At 35.4% G+C, this 26,469-nt stretch overlaps 2 protein-coding genes across 2 annotated transcripts in view; one reads left to right on the top strand and one right to left on the bottom strand.

Annotated features, from left to right (window-relative positions):
- The window catches only part of LOC140145675 (zinc finger protein 711-like), a 41,417-nt gene that overhangs the window by 4,905 nt on the left and 10,043 nt on the right, over window positions 1–26,469 (top strand). The window lies entirely within an intron of this gene.
- Window positions 889–12,784, bottom strand: LOC140145709 (uncharacterized). The gene is made up of 5 exons (XM_072167392.1): window positions 10,353–12,784; window positions 9,758–9,890; window positions 9,176–9,316; window positions 8,542–8,744; window positions 889–7,548 (listed from the first exon to the last, which is right to left on the bottom strand). The coding sequence occupies exons 1-5, from the start codon at window positions 11,577–11,579 to the stop codon at window positions 5,749–5,751; spliced, it is 3,504 nt and encodes a 1,167-aa protein (XP_072023493.1). The 5' UTR covers window positions 11,580–12,784; the 3' UTR covers window positions 889–5,748.

Below are 26,469 nucleotides of genomic sequence, written 5' to 3'. Positions count from 1 at the left end.
ATACCAAACATCAGTCAATTTGAGAAAGTACTATACGATGTAGTACGAAACGTCATTGAGGCAGGCGCGTAGCAAGCGGGGGGGACAGGGTGGACGAAGTCCATGGGCCCCGAGGGTTCAGGGCACAAGTTTAAGAGAGGTTCACAATGCTTGGCGCCTCCAGTTGGTGATGGGTAGTTAGTTATCATGATTGACTGCCCAAGTGACCATGACAACCAACTTTCTGGTTGAGTAATTAAGCAGGATTGAAGATGAGTTGCCAGACCTATTACCAATGGTCCAGTGACCTTTGAACCTATTCAACAAGTTCAACAAGAGCCAATACTATTACGTAATTTGGCCATGGTACATGGCACACACACAAAGGGAAAATCAATATTTGCTTGGTCATAAAGCTCCATGCATGCAGTGTATAATATACTGCATGCAATAGTACCTTTGTGCATGTATGTTCACTAGTATAAATAGTATCATCTTAGTTTCAAAATTTACTGGTGTAAATTTAGAATATTTTAGGAATAAGAATATGGGTAGATAGCCGAGAAATTCTCTAAATTCGGGGCATTTAAAAACAAAATTACCCATCGTGGCTCGGGGTTTTAATAACAGGCTTGGTTTATTTTCAATAATGGATACAAATTTTAAGTTAGCATCAAAGTTTTTGATTATAAAAAAATCAAATAAATTTAATAATAGAAGGGTGACCAAAAAAAAACACCCAAAAACCTGCTCTGCAGGCCCGACCGACAAAAATGCCTGATCCCTTACTTCAGTAGAACTGGGTGAGATGTTTTTTTTGTCGCCTAAAATACTTAATACAAAAATAAATTACATGACACAAAATACAGAAACTTCCAACAATAATAGGTTTTTTTCTGATCATTTTAATGTAAATTGTCAGCATATTTATAATAATGAAATACAATATTAAACATAAAATTTGAAAGAGAGACTCTAAATATACATTTAAAATCCAAAAGCAAAAATCAAAAGTACATAGTAGTAGTACTCGACAATGTACACCTAAAAAAATCTGGACACAATAATTTTTGTTTTAAATGGTTTGTATGTGTGGAAAATTAAAAATCAAATGTCGGGCAAATTCATCTCTATGAATTGTCTGAAATTGATAAAATATGAAAGAGGGACTATGAATCCAGTATTTATTAAAATTCTCACCAATATTAACTGTACACTAGTTAAAAACTACTGTTCCTTGGCACAAAATGCGGATATGCAAAATTATAGAGTGTACTAGGTATGTCCAGATTTTTTTAGGTGGGCAATTAGCAATATGAAACAAACAAAAATCGACATCAAATATTATCATTTGTTTCCCAATTTCAAAACAAGTAATGTTTTAGAAAAGGAAAACCAAACATACAAGAAAAAAATATGAAATAAATAAGTTAATCATATGTACACAGGAATTTCTGTTTTTCCACCAGTTTTGCAAAATCTCATTATAATATAATTATGGTTCTTTCTATGATGTTCTCTTGTTATGTTACAAAAGAAATGACCTCACAAAATTAACACCCTAATGCCAGTTTTAAGAAAGGCCTGTGTACATTTGTGTACACCTTCATAAGTAAAAGTAAAAGTAAAAATTTATGAAAAAAAAGTTTCCTAAATTATCCTGGTTACATGTAATGTAGGCTCAGAAATATCTAAGTCAAATTAAGTCTCAAAAGAACAATGTTTTTCAAACATTGACATACTTGTATTATCATGAGCAATGCCATCACAACATTGTTTCTTTTTCTTTTCCAGCTTCCCCATTTTGAGATTGCAAGATACTCAAGCAAGGAAAGCAAGAAAACAAACAAGACCCGATATGCCATGAATGCATCATGGAAGTATGAACTGTAAAAACTTAACTTTGCAATGTTAGAAAGAATCACAATACTGGGAAATAATGACAAAATGTGAAGCAATAAATAATGCTTGCAAGTTGCAATTGTTATGTGAGTATCACTATTCAGACAAGACGAGTCATTAAAACCAGGCACTCAAAATCAAAATTTCATATTGCCCTTGTTGTTGCAAAAGATTTCAAATAGTAAAATTGTTCACCGCATGTGCAGAATTCATTAACGTTTAGGAAAAAATCACCAAAATCCATACAAGCTGAAAAAATTCAATTTATAAGTTTGAGTGTTCCAGGCTCCATAGTATTTCATCGTAATTCAAATACCAAGGGTGTAGAATTCGGCAACCGCGTCTAAATTACAAAATAAAGATAATTTTGTTCTGTTTAATACCTCATCCGATACGATACGAATTATTTTTCTATTAAAGTTATAGCAATTTGAATAAAAAAAGAGCTTTTCAATTATTTAATATTTGTGACAAAAATTTGCATTGACTTTTCATTGATACTGATCACAGCAGAGTGAGCATTTATGCCTTAGGCTTTATTGAACCCACATAACAAAGGTAGCAGAAATCAACTTGAAGGAGGAATATCTAAATTTGTCACTTTTGAAACTGGACCGTTTGGCATTCAAATGAGTATATAGCTTTTAATGGAACAAAATCGCATCATGCAGAATAAGGTATCGAAGTACGCAGAACAAAATTCTCCATCTTTTGACTACCGGTACTTTATTTTGCAATTTAGATGTAGTGTCTTAAGATATGGCTTTTGTTTTAAGTGTTCGGATACTTTTTGGTTTTGGGCACAGTGTACCGTACATAAAATATAAATTAAACACATTTAAATGTGTAAAATTTTCAATTTTGTATTCGAATATGACAACAATAAAATTGTACATGTATATACATGTATCTGTTTTGTGTGCAAAATCATGTAAGATTTTCAGGATGCCAAATAGGCTGAAATAGCACATAAACATGACTTTGTGTCTCTTTTATACCCCATTTTGAAATGACAATGATCAAAGCAAGAGAGATTTACATGAAAGCATGAAGCAAACAAGCAAGAAATAACTTGAAGCTTGTACAATTTGAACGAGAAGATAATTTTACCTTTCAACTTAAACTCTTCTAATAATTAAGCCAGAATGCCATTCATTCTGGAAAGTCATGATCAATGTAATTATTACCGTACTGACGCGGGCATAGTACCACCTTCGAGTAAAGTCCCACACCCAAGTTATTGTTTTAAAAAAAAACTTATTTAGTGTTTTGGTTTTGAAGTGTCCCTGACCAAGAGCCAAATGCTGGGATCATTCATGATTGACTTATTAATTAATTGGATTTGTATCCATTTTGAAATCATTAGAGTAGGACATGAATACAAACTATCACTTTTCATAATAAAAACAGAAATAATTTTTTTTTAAATTCTAGTACATGTATATCCCAACCCCCCAATTTTGAAAAATGTTCACCTAAAAACAGGGTGGGACGTACTCATGTATTATACTCGAGTCAGTACGGGTATTGGGCATTGGCAATATAGTTTTCAACATGGTAAAATGCACATTTAACAAATTTTTACTTGCCAGGCAAAATTCTACAAATCTGCCACTTGATGGAAGTTCCACATGCATGACTGCATGTACATGCAACTTTTAATGCAGTATTATTTATAGCGAGACATACATGTAAGACATTCACAAATATCATTTGAACTACAATTTACATGCGGCTCGTAGGCCCTAATACAATATCTTCTTCTTCAAATACACAGAAACTTCAGACCGTAAAAAATTATTTCTTCATTCTCGTCACTGTTTTTTTTCCTTCAATTTTAAGTAAATTTTTTTGATTTAAAACTCCAGCCATTTATTACGATTATAAACATTTAATAGCAACCAGAATCATTTATAAAAAAAAAAGGTTTTTGTAGTATTCTACCCCCCAGATCAGTACCTATAAAAAGGATCTGCCAATTTTCCATTGGGGGAAAAAAACCTCCCATCATCTCATGAAAATCTTCCGGACGAGAACCAAAAAAATAATTTTTATAGCAGCCCAACTTAAACAAGATCTAGTACAAATGAAGATGTAACAGAATTTTGATGCTTTATCCATGAACAATAATATACCGTACCATACTAACATTGTTCAGACTAGCCAGAGTGTATATAATCCCATGTTATTTCAAAGCTATGAAGAAATTTAGACAATGAAAATATATGGCAATTAAATAAGGCAATTAAATAACTATCAATATGACTTTTCCTCTGTTGGATTCAATAATTAATAGTAACATTCAAGTCAATAATTCATTTCACAGACTTGTGCAGTCTATGCTAAGTCATATCATAGGTTTATGCAAAACCATGCAAAGTGTGTGCATACAGATGTTAGTCTTTACACAAGTCTTGTTTAAAGTTCAATAAACATGATAAAGTACTGTAAAAGTGGGAATTTTAATGTGTGTAATTTTTTACACTTTGCCAATTTTGACCTGTTTCAATTGTTTTTTTGTTTTTTTTTAATTTGCGATACAAAGCTGCCATACATTGAACTATGACACACTATGAACATTCGAGCATTTTTATTTTCCCAGTTTGCTGCTTTGGAAAGTAAAAATAAGAGAAGCATAAAATATGTCCACTTCTACAGTAAATTGGTTAAAAATTTCAATTTCATAGACGTACGTGCACAAGTCTGAAACTTACTGAATAAACCAAATACATAGTGTAAGGTGTGTGTACACTGTACAGATTAATCTCTGTACAAGTCTTGTCTGACATGTAGAGGAATACAGGGCAGGAAAATGTAAATTTCCTTTCAAGGCAACTTAAAAATGTCCCCCAATTTTCACAGATGTACAATGTATGACCTGCTCTCATAAACAAAATGAACAAAAGTTACCAGGGCACCATGATATATATTCCATTAGGCTATTAATTGATTCCAAGTTTCACGCCACCCGCCCGCATCACCTTTTCATTTTGGCCAAAACTTTCACTATTTTTATGAAAAAGTTGATTATCTGAAAATTGAGATGGAAATAATCTAAAATGAAACTCTCAAATGTCTGACATTTTAGTTGTTGGTGTAGAGGATGTAGTCAATAATGGAAATTTAATGCAAATTTCATTATATTTTAAATAATAAAAACAACTTAAAATCTTCTCTCAATCTGTTGCAAAATGTCTGTGAAGATGGTCTAAGCATTAATCCATGCTGACATGGTCCTACATCAACAATGCAATATAGGTAATATTTACAGTTCAATAATGAATAAAGAAAGAGTCACCTCATCACTGGACAAAAAATATGTGACGTGGAAACTAAACATCATTAATAGCCTTGAACACAACAAAATTCAATAAATACAACAAAGGAAATTCTGGAATTTTGAAGACCAAAGCAAGGAGCAACTAAAAACAACAGATATAGGCACAGAAGTAGGTAAAGTTCGATAGCCAAAAATTACCATTTACCATGTCCACCTTCAGTATGTTGTTTTTAAAGCTTAAAATATGGATTTTATAATATAATTTATATGGAATATTGTTAAAGTGGATATTTTCACAAGATTAAGTTTTTGCACTTTGCCAATTTGGAACTGTTTTTAAATTCGCAATTCTAAGTTTCCTTACATTGATCTATACACAAAAGAAATATATTATCGCGCTGTTACTTGCGCGGTAAAAGCATGAAATGCAAAAAGTGCGAAAGTAAATGAGCACAAAATTTCAACTTTTACTGTGATTTCTATGTCTGATATGCCATGTACCAGAATTGTACATGCAAGATGTTTTGTACAGAAAGAAATGGAACACTGTACAACTCTTTATCAAAGCATGGACTTGGAAGTGTTGGTTAAATATTAACAACATGTCCACATTTTTTGCACACTCTTTCTTCTGACCCTTTGAAGCGTAATACGTAACGACCTTTGCATCCTGTCTTTTCAAACATGTAGCATGTCTTCTTATTTTTTGGAGAGACCTGAATGGATGCAGTGTCTGTATTACTTCTTTGCTGGTGGTTCCCAATTACAAGTCTCATCTTCTCTTCGGAATGTCTCACTGTACAATAAATTCTCTCGATAGAATTGATATCCTTATGAACACTTTCAAGTCCATGCTCCGATAAGAGTCCTACAGTTCTCCATTTCTGGACAAATTCTGGTACGTGACAGATCAGCATGTGCAATTTGGGAGGTATGCTCTCATTTGGGAATTTCTTTGGGAACCAGGTGCCTAACTCCCAGCACCTTACACACAAAGCTCTTACCTCAATATCAGTTAAAAATTCTGACTTAAAAAGTCTAAATATACTACGCAGTCGCTTAAAAAGCCCCAACATGTTATTTTTAAATACACAAGCGGGAATTACATCAAGTAATAATTCTATTTTGCTCAGAATGATTTTGCAGTGATTGCCCACAAAGCACTGGCTGTGATAAGCTTGTCTCTGCACTCCAATCTTCTTCAATGTATCATTCAAATTTGTCTCAAAACTTCCTCTATTCTTTACCACTTCATCATAAATATCATCCAGAGCCTTTTTCTTGCTTGTATATTCAGTTTTTTTATCATTTACCAGTGCTTTGTGGCTATTCACTCTATCTTGCTGCAACTTAATAATATCTTCTGGACCAGAAACCTCTCCACTACATATTGGACACACAAAGTCATCATTCTCGTCACTCTCCGACTCCTCCTTACTAAGCCCCACACAGTAAGAGTGAAACCACCCCTTCGTCTGTCCTTCCCCACATTCAATACATCTTATCCAAGAAATATCTGTTTTTTTTACTTCATTCGGTGAGCAATTCTTTAGCTTACAAAGGGGCATACAACACGCATCATTGGTCATACCTTTAACACTCCTCCCCTTTGCAGCTTGCTGGAGTGATTGCAAAATCTCCAGTTCCTCATTTAAAGCGTCTTGGTTTTCTCGAAGTTCTAGTTCGGCTTTCTTAGCAATTTCGGAGATTGTTCTCCATGAGCTGTCCAATTGCTCAACCCCATCTTGCATATCTCCTTGGTCTAGATGTTGGCACTTCTTTTCAATAAGTTTGAAGTACCTAACAACTAGACCCAGAAGGATATGCAATGATGGGGGAACAATTTGGAGCAGATCAGATGGCAGCGGAAGAAGGGGACGCCTTGAGATGCTGTGGTGATCTCGTCCACTGATTCTGCTCCTGTCAGCTTCATCCTCTTCTTCCGCTAAAAGATTGGCCACATCTTGCTGGAAAGATTCTTGTGTGCGTGATGTAGGCCAATCTTCATTTGGGACATATTTATTGTTCACCAATCTCATGGGGCAGTGGGGGGCTCCATTTGTATTACGTAGTAGTTTTAGCTGGATGTTGCACCAGAGACATGGATACGATGAAGCACAACCCATGTGCCCAAAGCTTTTACACAGATATTCTGTATCGCCAAAGTAGAAGATGCGCAAAGGGTGTACAATTCCATTTATAGTTATAGTTTTCTTCTGCTGAAGTGCAGCCAGTTGGTCTGTAAAATTACCAAAAACATGTGCCATGTTGCAATATGTATCCGTTGCTTCGAACATTGACAAGATATTGGTGGCAGCAGCTGAGTTTGAATTGTTCTGATTGACGAACTGGAAGGCCAGTTTGGTGGTGGTACCTCCCTTATCCCCCTGTAGATTAAACAAACACACAAGCATAAATTAATATTACTAACATGTTTGCAGTGCTTTTTTTAAGTGTCACCTAACAATAGTCAAGACCTCTAGATCAAGACCGAGAGCTGCCCATCCGAGATCGAGACCGAGACCAAACCTTCCGAGACCAAGACCACCCTTCCCGAGACCTTAAGTTCCGAGACCTTGGTTTATCACAGTGGTGGCGGAAGCATTAAATTTAAAGGGGGCCGGGAACGAGCATCTATTTTTCGGTTTTACTGGCACTTTTTTGTCAATGTCAATTTCAGACTACTTTAACCCAATGAAGGTGTTTTTTGCTATTTGATTGGCCAATGTGTGCAAGGCACTCTTGCCCTATTTGGGCCCAAAACAGTTTTTAAATTAGAAGATGCACAGGGCAATTATTGCTTTCTTTTTTCTTCTATTAATGATTTTTAAAGCGGTAGTCCCACCTTGCAAATTATTGGGGGACTTTTGAGGTCAGAGACCGAGACCTTGATAACCGAGACCCGCAAAACCAGGTCTTGAGACCGAGACCTACAACACTGCCTAACACACATAATTTAGATTTCATTCACATAGGCTTGACTTTTAAATAGGAAATGTGATCTTTCAAAAACTTTAACATTTTCTGAAGAGCAAGGAGAGTTGATTCATGTTACATAATAAAGTGATGTATTAAATCTCTGTGGTCATCTTCCAACAAGATTATCTTCAAAAGAACTTCCCCCTCATTTTTACCATTTTTCTATATAGTATATAATCAAAACAAACATTTGTAAAACTCAATTCCGTCAGTGTAGGAAATATGTTTAAGGCAATTAATTTTGAGAGAAAAATCATGGCCTCCACTCTCTTGAGAAAGTGTCTGACATACATTCTCAACATGCTAAGCCATCAATATATGCAAGCAACTCATGCTATACTCAAATGCTCTGTCAAAGCCATTAACATCAAATTTGGAATAAATAAGGTATGTGTACTTACCCCAATCTTGATCCAGAGTTCTTTGTTGAAGTGATCATGACTCCAAGTGTTTCCTAATTCCATTTGTTTTTCAATGTGCGAGATAACATAGTCTTCGAGGTTTCTGACCCGGAAAAATGCAACTGGTGACTCCATGGCATGTGCGGTCTTTCTTAAATTCATAACACCAACCTCTACCATGTCTTCTGATTGGTATTGACGTACTGAAATCAAATATGAGCATGTCAATTTATAAAATGCTTTATTTCAAAGAGGTTTCTTTTTAAATAAACAGGACAACGCTATGCGTATTTTGTCTTCATATCTCAGCCCTGTACACTTATCACTGAGTAGGGTGTTTTGCAGTGCCTTCTTGATAAATAATTCACCCAAGCTATACCATTCATAAAACAAAACACATCCCCAGTATAACAGCACTGCCTAGAGTCAAGTTTTTGGATGGGAGCGGTTCTCGTTCTGAACTTGAATTCATTCTGAGATGAGTTGAAATTGAAGAATGAATTTCAAAAAAGGGCTATGAAGTAGACTAACCATGGAGTCAATGCCATATTGGGATGTATCACTTGCTGTTCAACAAAGAAAAATAAAACATAAAAACAACAAAAAGGAGGGGAGACAAAGAAAAGAAACTTACCTTTCATTTCATTATAAAGGTGCTTGTCTGATGGCAGAAGTTTCACACCAAACTTGCTAAGAAATCGGCGAAGGTCTCGCATCCTTGTCATTGGTAACCGCAGCAAAACTTTCAGATCTACTGCATCTTTGGCATTAAGTTCTGCAACAAACAAATCATCAAATACATTAAAACTCTGTAATTCTGTTACAGTAATGATTTTCTCCTTGTTGGTTAAATTTAGCTTTGAAATGAAATTTACACACAGAAAAATTAATAAGAAAACCATTAAAATTATAAACTAAAAGGCTGACCCTGATTTTGGCCAATTTTGGGTCGGTCGGTGGAGGGTATAACAAATTTATTTTGGCCTAATGGCCGAATGAATTGTGACCATCTTGACGGCTTGTTAGATTCATCTATACATATGTACCGTATTCATCCCAATAAGCGCACAAGGCGCTTAACAAAGTCATTTTGTAGTAGATCCAAGTAAAAATGTGTCAGAATCGTAAAATATAGTGATAATTCCCCCTATCACTAATACAACTTTCCTTAAACATGTGTTTCTTCTAAAACATGGTAAAAAATAAATTTAATCACCTGTTGCAAAATTTATTTTGGCAGACTTGCAAGCTGGGATGGCTATGTCTGGATTCTGCCGCAGGAAGGCTGCCAGGGTCTGTATGACATCAGCAGAAGATGGGTTCTGTCTTGCTGAAATAAGTTTCAAAACCTGAAATGAAATTAAGGAAAAAATTTAATGTATAAATTATAGAAAAGAACAATGTCATGTAATTTTGGTCAACTTTTTTCATTTGAAATTATTTTGCTATATTGTGTACCGGGTACATCTATCTAAAAGCAGAGGACAATTCATTATCCCTAAAAATGGAAATTGTTTTATGTGCTCGCACCAATATTTTACAATGGAAAATCATACAGAACCATGGTATTCTTGAATACAATTTACACAAATAGACGTTTTAATCTCCTCTGTTTGGAAATGCTGGACTCATGAAGAGTATCATTGTGAAGACAAATATTATTAACCCTAACACCCCAGTTGCTTTTTGGGGAGGAAGGAAGGAAGGAATGAACAAAGAAAGGTGCAGTTTTGAACCAAGGACATGGTTTCTTTAGGGTTAACATTTGAAAGACATTAAAAAAGATAGCGTTTATGTATTTTCTCACTGACCTGACTTAGCTGTTCTCCTCGTCTATGTAGAGTCCGTTTACTGGCACTACTGCTTGGGTTCTCGTGGTTTGGTAGTGAGATGGGTAAAAAGCTTGATGGTCTTGTTTTGTTCCCTATTTTCTTGCCCTGCACAGTCCCATTTGTCTTCCTCATCTCGTAGTGGTTCTGGTTAAGTTGTTTTAGCTGCCGGTTTTCATTTCTTAGTTCTTCAATTTCATGTGTTTGTGCTTGATATGCTTCCCTTAGATCTGCCAATGCTTGTTGTGTGGTCAAAATCCTCTTACTGAGTTCATCCAAGTCTTTTTGTTGTGCTGTAATTATTGTTTCCAAAGTTTGAACAGTCTGAGATGTTTTAGTAGATTCTAATAGATCATGACGATATTGTTCCGTTGTTTCCAAAGCCTGAGTATATAGTTCATTGAGTTTCTTGGTTTGTTGTTCAAGTTTAGTACAGTCCTTAACTTTGGTCTGAAGCTGCTTGAGAGTGTTTTGGTATGTGCTCCTCACCGTATCAAGTTCACATTGTGTTGCGCTCAACATCAGTCTGACTATGTTGAGTTCTTCATAACTTACGTTGACATCCATCACCTCATTTATAACTTGTTTTTCACTTGTTGTTTTGACACAATTGTCTACATGGACTTTAACACACACACCATACAATGACTTGACCCATATGTAATCTTCTCCAACTATCTCAAAAATCTGACCTGGGATCAATTCCACAAAGCCACTGGTAATTTGCCATGCAACTAAAACTGTCCCTCCCTTCTTTAAGTCACTACTCACTAAAATTAATTCCCTCATTGGTTTTGGATTGTCCTGATATGTTATCTTATACTCCCTCCCTTCACATGCATCTGATTCTAAAATGTATGAATCATTGTCAACCTTTGTCTTCACTTTTCCAACATACAGGCTTGTCTTGCCTACCTCGCCACCTTTCGATTCAAACACCACATTATCACCAATATCTAAGTTCAAGGTGGGCTTTCTTTTCCTCTTTCTGTAACCTTGTTTAAAGATTCTTTTTCTCTTTCCACTGCTACCTTTCAAGTTCATATTTTTAAGGTGACTTGTGACAGGTTGACTTGTGACAGGTTGACTTGTGACAGGTTGACTTGTAACAGGTAAACTTTCATTATTTTCTTCTTTGTCTGATTGATCGGTATCAGAAAGATCACTTAACTCAATATCAGACAACACTGCAAATTGATTGGCCAACATGCTTGCACAGATTATAAACGATAAACTAGAAGTTTGTATGGCAACAAGTGGAAAAAGTGGAGACAAAGTTTCACAAGTACAAATGTACAATTAACTTTAAGGCGTGTTAATAAACAAATACGAATATACACATCAGTTGTACAATGTACTTCAACAGATAAATGAAACTTTCCTGTTTCTTGAATTATCGCTATGACTTGAACTTAAAGTACATGCAGGCTACAGCGCAGAGTACATAGGCTTTCAATTATGTATCCTAACACAACATACATGTATTGTATCTAAAGCACTAGAGTAAACAGGTATTTTAGATTCTACGAATGTAGCGAGTGTGTCATGTGCCCATCAAAGATGAAGTAAAACTGTAGTCTGTACAGTATTTTTTTACATCTCTCACAACAAAACAGTTCCAATCAGACGACAAAACAAATTCTGCGTGCGGACAGACCTTTCAACTTTCAAGTAGTATTCATAAGTATTGTTAGGTCGGGTCGGGTGTCTACTTTTTGCCCACCTTTTCAATCCACTTTTGGCCAAAAAGTGGCTGATTGTACAGCAAATTTATAGAAAAATCTCCGAACAAAAAATTACGGTCAGTTGGGCCCGTAGAACAAGTTTTGTCGCCTTAAAACAATAACATCTAACTCCTGCGACTTAATTATTAATATCATGTACCGTGATCATCACCAGTCAATGAGTGAACTCACAATTGGAATCAAAACTATTGTACTATAATTCTACACCTGCAACTTCTCAACTTACAAAATTTACCTCATTGAATACTGCAGTGATCGATCTTGACTTAAATGTTACCTGTGAGATGTGTACAGCTGATCTACATGTACATGTATTTAGGCTGTGCAATTCTACGAATACATGTAAATGCAAATTAGCAAGTTGAAGGGACGTTTGTATACTGGTACACAACTCCTGCCCCTAGTCAAGAACAAAATGTAATTATTCACAATCAACTGGAAATTTTCCAAACAATGACATACAACCCTTCTGATACTACATGTACTTCGTTCACATACATGTACCAATAATAACCCTTCACAATGGTAGTTCAGATTCTTGTATTTAAACAATTTAGGTTGGCAGAATTTAAGTTGGCAAATTTAATAAGTTGGCAGAATTACTAAACACAATCTGTTATATTTACAACATCAGCGTATATTGTATACTACCAAGTTTTTAAACCAAAATAATATTTTAATAATGTTATTCATATATGCTATGACCATCAATAGGCACAAAACAGAGAGTTAATACAAATTATTGTGGAATGTAAATATGCCTACACAAATTACAAAAAGTGTGGCTCCTTGATGTGTGTATGACTATGATACAGGTTGTAAGCCAAGAAATAGTGCACTACTTTGTAATATTCAGCATAATGATGATATAAAAATAACATGGACGAACTGCATGTGCTTGAGGACCTCGAAATTATCAGACCTGTAAAATAAATAAAGAAAAAACAAACACAGAATTGGTTTCCTGTTCTTAATACAAATCAGGTTTTGTTACAGTGTGAATGCTATTATAGATGATGCATGTTAAGCTTTATTGTTCGAAGTTATCTCACACGATAGTCGATATGGCATAATTTTTGCATTTTAGTCCCTATTTTCATTGAAAAATTGAGGGGGGTGGCATAGGGGAGCATTTACTGTACTGACTCGAGTATAGTTCCACCCCGCTTTTGGGTGAACATTTTTCAAAATTGGGGTGGGACTTAACTCGAATAAAAAAAAAAAAATAAGAATAAAACATAATTATGAAAAGAAAACAAAGGGAAAGAGTCCCTGGACCTAGATCTAAATGCTAGGAATTCATGGTTGATTTGAAAAAAAAAAAAAAAAAAAATCGTAGGCCTGTGTTTTGAGTAAATTTGTACTCACGTTATACTCTATTTAAAATGATTTCAAAATGCATACAATTTCAATGCATTTTGACATCATTAATCTAGAGTATGACATGAGTACAAATTTATTCCAAAAACATAGGCCTACAATTTTTTTTTTTTTTTTGAAATCAACCATGAATGATCCTAGCATTCAAATTCAATGCATTTTGAAATCATTAATAGAGTATGACATGAAAATGAATACAAATGATCAATTTTCATATTAAAAATACAAAACATCTTGAACTTTTTTTTTTTTTTTTTTTTTTTTTTAGGTCAACCATGAATGATCCTAGCATTTAGGCCTACGTCCAGGGACACTACAAAACCGAAAAAATAAACAAGATGTTCTTGCACTCATGCATCAGTGTGGGATATTTTTACACACACCGTCAAGCTATAGCTATAAGTTGCATTTGATAAAGGCTTTGAAACTTTTTTTTTATTTAATTTTTTTTCCAAAAAAAATTTGCAAGTCAGGGTCAGGCCTACTTTTAGGCTCGGTAGGGCTATGTGTGCTAATCAAATTTTTTTAAGGCCTTACTTTGACCAATGTATCGATGCATCTTTACTGTGTGGCAACTTCCTGATGAAACTCATAGTTTGGAAACCCCTCAAACATTGCCCATTTTCACATGTTTGTCAGCCAAAAGATCTGGATTGAAATTTTTTCACACAAGTACATGTATATCATGGAAATGGAATCATGATCATATAAAACACATTCACAGCACACACATTTCTATGACACATGTCAAGAAACCCCATTGAAAAAAAAACACAACTTGAGTGAAAGGCTGCTGAATTTGGCTACTTTAGGCTAACAATTGGTGAAAAAGGGCCAATGTTTGATGGGTTCTTTCTTTCTCGCAGTTCCGAGTTGACATGGAATTCAGAAATTGTAAAAAAAAAAATTCTTTACGGTACCGGGTATTCATTTCTTTTCCGGATTTGGAGACTGGAGTGTCCCTGGACCTGTAGAGCTAAATGCTAGGTTAATTCATGGTTGACTTTAAAAAAAAATGTAGGCCTATAAATGATTTCAAAATATTGAATTTGTATCCATTTTGAAACCATTTTAAAATAGAGTACGACATAAACACAAATTATCACTTTGCATATTAAAAACACATAGGCCTACAATTTTTTTTTGTAAGTCTGCCATGAATGGTCCTAGCATTTAGCTCTAAGTCCAGAGCTGCACATGTATATAAACAAGATGTCAGACAAATACATAGCAGCGATACGCATACAGTTTATATGTCAACACGAATAGCGACATGCAGTTTAAACATAAAATTGTAGGCCTATTAATGGTTTCAATACATCCATTTTGAAATCATTTTAAAGTAGAGTAGGCCAATGACATAAACACATTAAAAACACATAGGCCTACAATTTTTTTTGTAAGTCCTAGCATTTAGCTCTAGGTCCGGAGCTGTACGTAAGCAAGACGTCAGACGAATAGTGATATTATGCATACATTTCATATTAAAGCTGGCATTATCGGGCGGGCTCGCAGGTACCCGCCGAGATTACATTACCCGGCAGGAAATACCTGCCAGGGTGCCCAAATAAAAAAAAATAAAAAATTTGCCATTTCGGTACCCGGTTACCCGCCCAAAAATGCGCCGGGTACCTGGGGACAAAATTACCCAAAAATGCCAGGCCTAGTTCATATGTCAACACGAATAGCGACATGCAGTAAACGTTACTGATTCAAATCATTTGATTGACTCGGTCGGTGAATTTAGAACAAAACCGCATATCTCCAGATTTAAAATTGAATTAAATCTTAAATTTTACAGTAATTAAAGCACTGTACTTCAGGCTTAGTCTATCATGTGGTATTTTAGTATACCACTAGGCATTATAATTATATGCAAGTTAGTTGAAATTCAAGAAAAATTGAGGACCTCGCTGGGAGCAAAAGAAATGGTGCTGTAAGGTGACAACAAAAAATTTGTTCTATGGCCAATCAGACGGTCTGTCGTTTTGGGGGTTTCATTTTCTGGAGGCTAAGATTATTGCAAAATTTTCTATAAATGTTCAGCCAAAATTAATATAATTTTACATGGACTGCAAAACAGCCGATTTTACATGATTTCAGCAACAAAAAAAATCCAAAATTATGCAAACTCTAGTTCTAACAGTTTTTTTTCCTGTACTAAGCACCCTGATTTTCAGGAATTTATAAAAAATGTAACTTCTGGGAACATGGATGTAAAATCTCTAAATCAGCTGAAGCTGTTGTGGGCAACTTGATTTGTTTTGATTTCCAAAATTAGGGGAGGTAGGCCTATAATTCCGACAAAGATTACTGTTGGTCTTTCTTGAGAAAGTTTCGAATTTGCTTGATACATGTAGCTTCACAATTCGCATTTGAGGCTAGAGTCTGAACCTAGTAGAAATCAATGAAGCATAACACCAACATATAATATTTTAAAAAGCACAGTCAGAGGAAGTTTGGAAGTAAAAAGCCGCTCACAACAGGTTTATATCACATCAAAAATGTTTGTTCTAAAAGATATGGTTGACTCGCAGCTTCGGACTCTATGCTGGACAGAGTCGTCCGGCACTCACAATTCTTTTTTTTTTTTTTTTTTACATTTCCCGAAGTAAAACAAAAAGAAAAAAAAATTTTAATCAATATCAATTCAATATTTTAACCAGTACTTTTTTGGGTCCTGGTGACAACCCTGGCTGGTCTAAAATGCGTAACTATTTTTGTTCTTTAATTTTTCAAAGCATGGAAAAAAAATTTGGGTCAACAAATGACAACTTCCACACAATCAAACTTGCACCATTGTCGCTGAAGGAATTTGCAATAGAAGCTACTGGGAACCATATTTCATGGAACGGCAATGGTGCCACTGCACAACCCCACTTGAAACCAGCTAGTCCAACTAAATTATTCATGAGCCCAGCACATGACCATATTCAGAAGCCATCGGAAGAAGCTGAGGTGAATTTATGAATGAAAACAAGATTTTATGAAGATCCGGAAAGTGCCGAAATCTTAAAAATTAAAGATGGCGGGCTGTCATTATAGTTTCCAGAATGGGAATCCATTATAATGCTACCGAACGAAAGTTATAGCTGTTTGAAAACTGACTTTTTACCAATATGAAAACACACACAATTTGCGAGTGTCATAGAAGCTTAAATTTCATCCTTTCGTAACTTGATTTGTTATGGTGAAGAAGGAATTTGTTTAGCGTAAATGGAAGTTCAAATGTTTCATGCAGCCATGGCTATGCTCTTGTTTACATTGTTCGGTTCTGCATTTCCATGTTCGCAAGCAATATTCATGAACGTTTTTTCTCCTGAAATTCTACCAAAAAGTGACCAATCTCACGCACATGATTGGCTGGTTTTGAGCATGTGATAGTCATTAGTAGAAGTGCTTTTGCTCATTTGCATAGATGAAGTTCGGTTGGCAAGTTTGATTGTGTTCCATCGGCAAAAATATTTCTGTCGGTACAATTACATTGTGCCCCCCCCCCCCCCGTTCCGAAATCCTGGCTACCCCACTGGCATTGACATGCTGAGTTTTCCCATGACAGAAAATTAACAAGTAATGCCCCTTTAAATATTAGAAGACACTACCTTTAGATAAGAAAAATCCTTTAACATTAACCCCGGGCAACACACACAATAATCCATAATCAATATAGTAACTCATCAATCACCTGAATCGACTGTGTACATCTCGCTCCAATTTGTCAACAGGGCATTATGGCAGTACAAATTTTACTGTAAATTTAGTATTTATACCAATTTAATCATGACATTTAAGCATTTGTTTTACATTATGACATCACCAAGTATATATCTGCTCTGTAAAACTTGTTTTCTGATGGCAAAATATCGCTGCAGATATAAGCTTAAGCTTTCTTTTTTCATCGCGCGCAAATCATACAACTTCGCAATCGACATGCTGTTCCTAATTTCACTACTGAAAAAGAACTACTGAACCGATTTCAACAAGTAAGGTATCATTACATTCAGGAAAGAACATCGTTTTTCAGAAATATAAAATTTTATATGGTTACGATTTGAAAAAAACGAGTTTTTAACGATTATTTACGAGTTACTTACCACTTCGAAATTGATGAAAATTCAACAGTCCGTCGTTTCGTCAAACGTGCACTCACAGATCCCGGAAGTGTTTTCTGAATGAGAGTCACCCCTTGGCTTGCCAAACATATCATGAAAGACGATCTACTATTGGCCAATTTTTTTCCCTGAAGGCACTAGTTCATGCTTCCAAGGGGCTTCCAACTGGCCAATAATCGAGCCGGTTTCATTACTTTAACACAGGAGGCGGAGTCAGAAACTAACCCAAACAATGACGTCATAGGATGTCATGCATCACTCGCCGCTGGTTCCCGTTTAGTTCCTTGAACGTGAATCGGGCAATCGATAACGAAGCCAAATAGACTTAGCGGGACATATTTTCGACGTATGTGGCGGCGCTGTATATTATGAGCTATTTTTAATTTCTGTTAAACCTGTGAGGGGCCCCGAGCCCAAAAGCAAAAATTAAATGTCCAGGGCCCCCCAAAATTGCCCTATGCATCTTTCTTTTAACCCCAATAACAGCATGTTTTTTGGCCAAAAGAGGGCAACATTGTGAAATTGTCCGCGCTCCGCGCGCATTCAAATGGCAAAATTTATGTTCAGTGATCTGGGCTAAAATAGTCTGAAATTGAATTTTTCGCGTGCTTTGCGCGCAAATGTCCTATTAACATCGTAACAAAATATGTTATTCCCCCTCTATATTATATGTAGGCCTAAACCAAAACTTGGCCACGATGCCTTCATCGGCACGTGAGTTCGGGGCCTCCGAATTTTGGCCTGGCCCAGGGTCAACATAAGATAAATCCCACCCTGGTTACAAGGGCCCTGGTACTGCTCCTTGTCCATGGGCCCCTGATGCTCTTGCTACGCCCCTGCATTGAGGTATGTTTAAGATCTTTATACCGAAATACTTTTGGATTTGTACACAAGAACATTTGAAAATTATGAATTATGGATAATCCTGATGAATTTATTTACGGAATTTACTACTTTTTGAGAAAATTAGCGCCATATAAAAAGGCCAGATTTTCCCGTGTGGCATCCGACTGCTAACCATGTTTTGACCTCATCTATTCATGCGCACATAATCGTAAATATCACTCAAATTGTCGTGTTTTCATTTCAAATTTGTAGAGATCACATTCACAAGTTCCAGCAAACATAATTTTCAACACTAAAATTGTTAATATTGTACCGATTTTGCACAATTTTTATGCAAAGTTGAGACTATATAGCCGATTTAGTGGTATGATCCCTTGAAAAACAAGATGACAGTTAGACTCTACCGCATTTACTTTCTGGGATCCCAGCGGTGTCGTCTGGTCTGGAGCTCTTGTTGACGCAGCAGCGTTAGAGACTACAGTGGATCGAGTCATACAAAATTTAAAATCAACAAATTAAAAGGCGTCTGTTTATTTTCATATTTTGTTTACAAATATTCCTCGCGTTCAATTTTATTGATCAGCTATAAGCTATCCTCAACAACTCTCAAAGTTCGCAGAAATATATTTTACAAGAGGTGGTTTTCACAGAATATTTTCAGATCTGAAGGAAAATGGTATTAAATGATTATTAAAACTATTTTACCGTCTTGTTTTTTTTTTTTCTGCGACTATGAATTTTTTCTGGGAACGCCGGTACCACGATACCAGGGATTTCGTAGCCCTGCATTTAATTTTGACATTTAAAAAAACCCGCCTACAAATTTGTATGTTTTTTATTGAGAATAAACATCTTTAAAGTAAAGGTAAAATGAAAATTACAACAAATAATGTTTCTTTTCCTTAAAAAAGACCAAGGGCAATAACACTTTTGGTGCTCCATTTAATTTCAATGCCAATGAGGTTAAGAAAATGGCAGTTGTTCCAAATCTACCTTACACAGAGTGCACTGACATTCAAATTTTAGATGTCTCTTGGACAAACATTTAAATTGGGTATCGCTATAAAATGTGTCATAAAAACAAAACGGTAAATGCTAATTCCTTTATTTCTTCACACAAGGTTGCTGATGAATATATCATATATAACATGTTTTCAAACCTAAAAGGTTCAAGTCGGTTCTTTAATAAATGGATTCATTTCTCTATTGCACTTTTTTTGACTCACCCTGTAGTTGTGGAGCACCAAGTTCATGAAGTCATAAAAGAAATCAGGGACCACTTATTCCCATTTTACATATCAATATTCCTGTGTACAGGAAGAGTCAAACCCTGTGCATGTTAAGTGTCGAGCTATTTGAAAAAAGAAGGGGGACCATCCCCGGTTCTGATATCTGCAATCAATCCTAGGTTCCAGGATCGTGCATAAGGTAAACTGTGCACGTAAAGCCCGTGCGTTGATACTCAACCATTTGAGGTAAGCACGTATATGGAAGGAAGGAAGGAAGTTAAGGTGGTACGGGTATGTTTCAGGCTCTCCGGCAGTTCCTTAGCCCCACATTTGGATCTGCTCCAGTTCTTTGAGCCTCAAACTCTGACAATTGTTATGTAGCTCTTTAAGCTCAAATTTGGAAATAATTTAGAAATTTTTAGCTCAACAGTGTGTAATTTGGCCCTAATTTCAATTCTTCAAGCCCCTATTTTGCCCGAAAATCAGTTCTTAGTTCCCAAAGTTCGGCGCTCCGCGCTGCACACCCCTACCAAAATTTAATTTGAGTGCCCCCCCCCCGGGCCTGTTTCCCGTTCGCGTCCAAAGTAGAGAATTGCAAAATATTTAATTATTTTATTTTTATTGTGGATTTTCTATTTTAAAATAACTTTTAATGACTTCCATTTGCTACTTTCTGACTTTGATCATATCAACTATAATGATGAATAAACAAGGAACATAACTGTACCATTACTTATGTATAAAATCAAACATAGAACTTTGTAAAATAGGTAAATGCATGTTCCAGTGTTCCTTGTCAAAACGAGTTGATGTAGGTTGTGACATCTTGTTTCAAAATAAAGAAAAATAATAGATAATTAATAATTAAAAGTCGCCTTGTCCCTTGTTAGGCATGATCACAAAATTTTCAAGTTAGGTTTTTTCACATGGAAATTATTTTGTTTAACTTAAAAAATGAGGGCCGGTCAACCACGTCTGTAGCTCAAATATCAACAAAGTTATGGGCAAATGTCTGTTTTTTAAATTTTTCATTTTTCTGCGGCCATCATTGACAATTGTCCATATATACTAGCTTCATTTTATTTGAGCAATGGCCAATTCTCTTTAAATTGCAAATCTTGTGCAAATTACCGATTTCGCCTGTTTTGTCATACGGTTGTAAATTCAATGAACTATGACTTTGCTAAAGTGCACTTACAAATTGATATGATTCAGTGGGAGCCCGAAGAAAATGGGGGTCATGTGTTTGGGAACGCTAAAAATCGGATGTCATTACCGTGAAAAATAATATTCTGGACAAAAAAGTATGAAATCTTTTGTTAAATTTGTTAAAAATGCACACAAAAGAATTTGGTGTTAATTTCTATTAATAAGGGGTCATTGGGTGCAGGGATTGGGTGTAAGCAGATAAACTCAAGGATTTACCTTCCTTTGCATTTCACTATAATGTTTGAAGCAATACTAAAATGACAATATCTTTCAAATTTCAACACCAATCGATGCAACCCAAGTCGGCAAATCCACGGCCATGTGGATGTCTATTTCACCCAAACATTTGCTAATCACCACATAAACAGAATTGCACACGCAACACTTTGGATGACATTACCATTTCATAGGGCATGTATGCATTAATGTACGTGTGCATAAATGGGTGTGCATTCAAGCCAAACATGCCAAAATGGTGTTGATTCCGTTGAACTTAAAGCTCCTTGCCAATGTGATGACCATCATTATAGTATACAGAAAGTTCCACACATGAGCAGGTAAAATAACTGATGAATCGATTTAATTAGCTCCCATTTTGGTTGTGATGGGCTGATGGCAATGATCAATTGAAAACCTGCTATTTTTGCAAGCGCCCGACTGCTAAATTCGGTTCCACAGCAAAACCAAATTCAGGAGGTAAATGATTAAAATGAACGAAAATAAAAGACCTAAAAAGACCCAATTTTGCCGGACTCGAGGAGGACTCGGAGCCGAGTCCCAAGTCCTTGTGGTCCAAGTCCGAGTTTTTAGCTTCCGAGTCCAAGTCCTTGAAAAAAGGACTCGACTCCGAGTCCTCCAACACTGGTAATTGAACTGTGATCTCTTGTATTTTGTGGCTAGGGACTGAATTTATCAACTCATTTCCAGTGCCATTGAAATTTTAATACACACTTAGTCTGGAAAATAGGCCAGGGCAAGGCTTGTAAACATATGACTTTCTGGTAACCTACCAGGAATTCAGACCGGGTAACTTGTATTTTTTAGGATCAGGCCGCAATTCATCAACGGGAGGAAGTTTATGCTTACCATGCTTACTTTGTGTTTACTGGGACTGCAATAAAAAATAACTTTGTAATTTACCTTTTAGCCTATGTAAAACCAATAAGTTTTAAATTGAGGCTGCCCTGCATGTAGATAAAAGTGGTCTTTATGCATACCCAGCAAACACAAAACGTTTAGAAAACGTTTTCTCTAGGTTCTAGTTTGGTCTTTTACGTCTTCGTCTTCCAAAACGTTTTAAAAACGTTTTAAAAACGTTTTGACTTGGTTAAAATATTGTTCGTTTTACCATAACGTTCAGAAAACGTTTTTAAAACGTTACAAAATATTTCGATTTTTTACGTTATTTTGCCACGTTTATAATACGTTATTTCCAGAACGTTTTCCGAACGTTTTGTACAACGTCAATTAAATGTCTTTCTAAAGCGTTTAATTATTATTTCATATTATCAAAATGTTTTAACACGTAGCCTACTCTGGTTTAAGGCACTGTATGGTCGTAAATCCTGGGGGACAGCGGGGACACGTCCGCATACACTTTGGGATATCAAATGTCACCCCCACCCTGTTTTCGGCAAACACTTCCCTGGTCTAGTTTAGAATTGAAATTTTCTCGCGCTCCGCGTACTTCATCGAATTCAAATTCACCTTCATATTCACATCCAATTCACCGTGATTGGGGGCTAAAATAGTATAACAAGATTTGTGTGAATAATACGCGCATCTCCCCGTAAACTTGACCGGTAAAAAGCAATTTGTCTATGTCATACCCCTGATATCTGGTACGTCAGCAATTAACAGAAAGGAAAAAGAGGAGCTATCATGTCAGATGACTGAGGAAAAGGACGGAATCGAAGGATTGAAGAAAGTAAAAAAAAGACAAGATACACATGACAACGCCGACTAAATATTAAATCAACAGGGATTAAATAATTCCTTGAATTCTTATGACAACCCCCCCCCCCGACATCTCAAAGAAGAAAAAAGTGAAAGAAAAAGTCCTTGTTGTTTATAGATAGCATTAAACGCCTTGATTTGGTATAAAATAGTGTAAAATTGCATATTTTTGCGCGCTTCGTGGGAAATGAACCCAAATGTGTATCAACTTTCACTTCAAAATATGAAACTTAATGTTCGCCTGCTGTGCGCGCATATAAATCCCAGCAATTGTGAAGTCAATGATGTCTGTATATTGTTGATGAATACAAGTTTAACTGTTTAATTCTTTATTATATGTGCATCAATCAGGAAACATGTACCTAATTTGGCAAGTGTTTCACGCAGTCCTTTTATTATAACAATCTCTTCATCACAGCACGGTTCAATTATATGCATTCGACAACATCACTTCTCGGACGTTGATCTCAATTTGTAGAGATAAGCTTTTGCAACCAACATTTTAAAGTCAGCCTAAGCCTAGCATAAGCTGCTGGTTAGTGAGGAACTGTGTCTTAGAGATTGTGATGTATGACCCGGTGTTTGACTTGCTTGACATCTTTAAGTGTGACCTATATAAAAGTTTTATGGTTTTGTGAATCGTCTGGCAACCCAAAATTCAAACCTGGAATGTGAAAAATTATACGTTTCACACGATCGTTTATGCTGGCATGCTGTTCTAAGGAATATACATCAAGTTGCTCATCAAAAGGAACTATTTGCATCTGTTTCTTTCAGTTCTACCAAACAAAGGTAATATTGTATTTTATTATTACTATATTTGCATTAAACATGTTAAAGCGTGTATGTTTTTAGTCAATTTAATCAGTGAAGTTTTAAGTACAATGAGTAACATATGGCATCCACAATATAATGACGGTTGATGTAATTTGAATTCGAGGAAAGTCTTTAAAAGCTGAGGACTTAAGATGTTTTTAATAGGATATTGTTTTTCTAATTATTTACCATTCTTGACTTAAAAGTATGTTGTAAGGTTTGATGATATTCATGGTTTAATTCCGTATTGGTACTACTAAATAAAATACTTGTATGTTCGTGATGCATTCGTATAGCTGGCCTATTCGTCGTGATTGAAAGCTTTATAAAATTGCAATCTCAAAATTGAAAAAGATCGGCGATGTTGTCAGAATCGAAAGGCCGTGCCTACAATTAATTATTTGGTTGAAATTCAAGGTGGTTTATTGACTTGAGTTTTGTCTTGTTTGTCAAATTGTTATACCTATTTCATAAGTCTATCTGACATAATGTGTTAGATGAGTATTAGATTAGCATGACACTCATGACACTCGATCATCAGATCGTCGGACAACTTAGTACCTGATTTAATTACAAGTAGGCTATATTATTATTCTCATCTATATCATGTATATTTACACAGGCAAATTCCTGAAAGTAGTAAGAGAAGTCATCAAGTATAAAAACAGAACACGTGAGAAGTAACATTATTAATTACAAGTGCAAAAAAGAGTGGCCGTGGTTACCCAATATGTAAGCAATATGTGATTAATAGGGAGTATTTAGCGCCCAAAACCTCATAATTTGAATAATTACTTTAAAGTCAGGCAGAAGGGTTTACTGGAAATCCATTGAAATGATTATCATGTTGCCGGTTATTGCACCCAGAGGTGTATTTTGTGCACCCAGAACTTCACCTGTACCACCTCAGTCTTGACCTATGTTCTGGGTTAGTCACAAACTCCAAGTCCATGGTTAAAAACAACAGATGGTATGACCTATAAATCATATATTACCCAGAGAAGTTCAAGTACGCTAATTTTTGCCCTAAACAATGGAATGTTGCAGATGTTGGAATATTTATGAAATGATTGCAAATGAATAATGATGTATATTGATTGCTTGGAAGTGGAACACATTTGTTTTTATTTTTAGTGTAATTAATTAGGTTTGTGTTGCCTGAAAGCACTGAATTAAAAAAAATCAAAGAGATCGATGACCAGTACGATTCTTTAGCCCTAGGTATGCATGCATAAGAGTTCAAAATGATTAAAAACAACAAGTAGAATTTTTTAGCTGTAAATTAAGACCAAAATCAAGTTCATGTAGCCCCTGTAGTCATTAATTTATTCAAGTTACACATGCGAAACGCCCTGTTCCCATAGACTTTGTGTGCTCCTCTTCCCCATCCTTCCCTCACAACTTTCGATCAACCACACATCTCCAGTAGTTGAAAAGCTACATTGTTCATATTTACAGGGTTGCTAATGTTAGTGGTGTTTTAGCTTTCAAATGACACCAAAACAAACTATGACATTTTATCAATTAAACAGATCACAATTTAAAAATACATAACCCACCACCCTGTTTGGGTGGCGACTGGGAAAACGCATATCCATTAGTATTAGATTACCATCTCTTGTAATCTTAGTTGTTCTCCTTCGTATAAAGTTTTAAAAGCAAGACAATTACTTATTTTGTACATGTAACATGTCATAAAATCATATAGGCCTTAAGGTCTGGCAACTGCTGTTTCAGAAGTTTAAGATATTGTCCTTCGTTCTGTTGAAACATTTTTCGATGTGCTAAGAACATTGTCGAAAAATATCCATATTCCATATTTTGCAACATTGAAGTTTATCATTTGTTTAAAGAGTGATAGAGTTACGCAATCTGCTGTTTAGTTAGTTATCAATTAGAACTTTGTAAAGAAACATGACAAGATAGCTTTTTATTGTACCTGATTGAAATACAAAAAACTATGTCAATATTTTGGTGCACTCTTAAGGGATCTAAAATGAGCGTTTATTGCGTTTCGACAGTATTTTTAGAGGGACATGAGAGCACCTCAGACCTATCGAATTGCATTCTGTATACGAAGCATGTCTTTCTGATATCAAATATTTTTCATTTTTGAAAATCACAATATAATACAAATTTTATGACAAATTATAAAAATTGATATAAATTCAAATTTTTGATATATAACAATCCTCGAAGTAAATTATATAAATCTAATGACATATTCTTAAAGTGTATGTAGCAGGGAGGAAAAGCCGACGGTCAATTGAAAATTTTGACCTTTCATATTGAAGATATGGATTTTTTTCCCAAAAGACTTTGTTTGGGGAAAAAATCCATATCTTCAATACGAAAGGTCAAAATTTTCAATTGATCGTCGGCTTTTCATCCCACCTACATACACTTTAAGTATAAATCATCAGATTTGTAAAGTTTACTTCAAGTACTGTTAAATATCAAAAATATCAATTTTTAATGATTTGCCATAAAATATGGATTACATTGCGAATTTCAAAAAATCAAAATTATTTGATATCAGAAGGACATTCTTCGTATTCTGAATGCAATTCGATATGTCTGATGTGCTCTAATGTCCCACAATAAATACTGTCCAAACGTTCATACCCCAGCCCTTAACTATAAGTTTTGCTTTTTGCAAAACATGCACATGAGGGCCGCATGTGGTTTTATATTAAAACTCCACTCAGCCAAAAATATTTCTATATACATGTATTTTAATATAGGAATATCGAATAGACACGAGAGGTTCTTTAAATATTTTAATATTTCTCAGGAACTGTCATTT

Source organism: Amphiura filiformis, unplaced genomic scaffold (genome assembly GCF_039555335.1).
Source record: "Amphiura filiformis unplaced genomic scaffold, Afil_fr2py scaffold_594, whole genome shotgun sequence".
Classification (NCBI taxonomy): domain Eukaryota; kingdom Metazoa; phylum Echinodermata; class Ophiuroidea; order Amphilepidida; family Amphiuridae; genus Amphiura; species Amphiura filiformis.
Note: the sequence above shows the minus strand (reverse complement) of the source record. Positions and strands in the feature narration are given on the sequence as shown.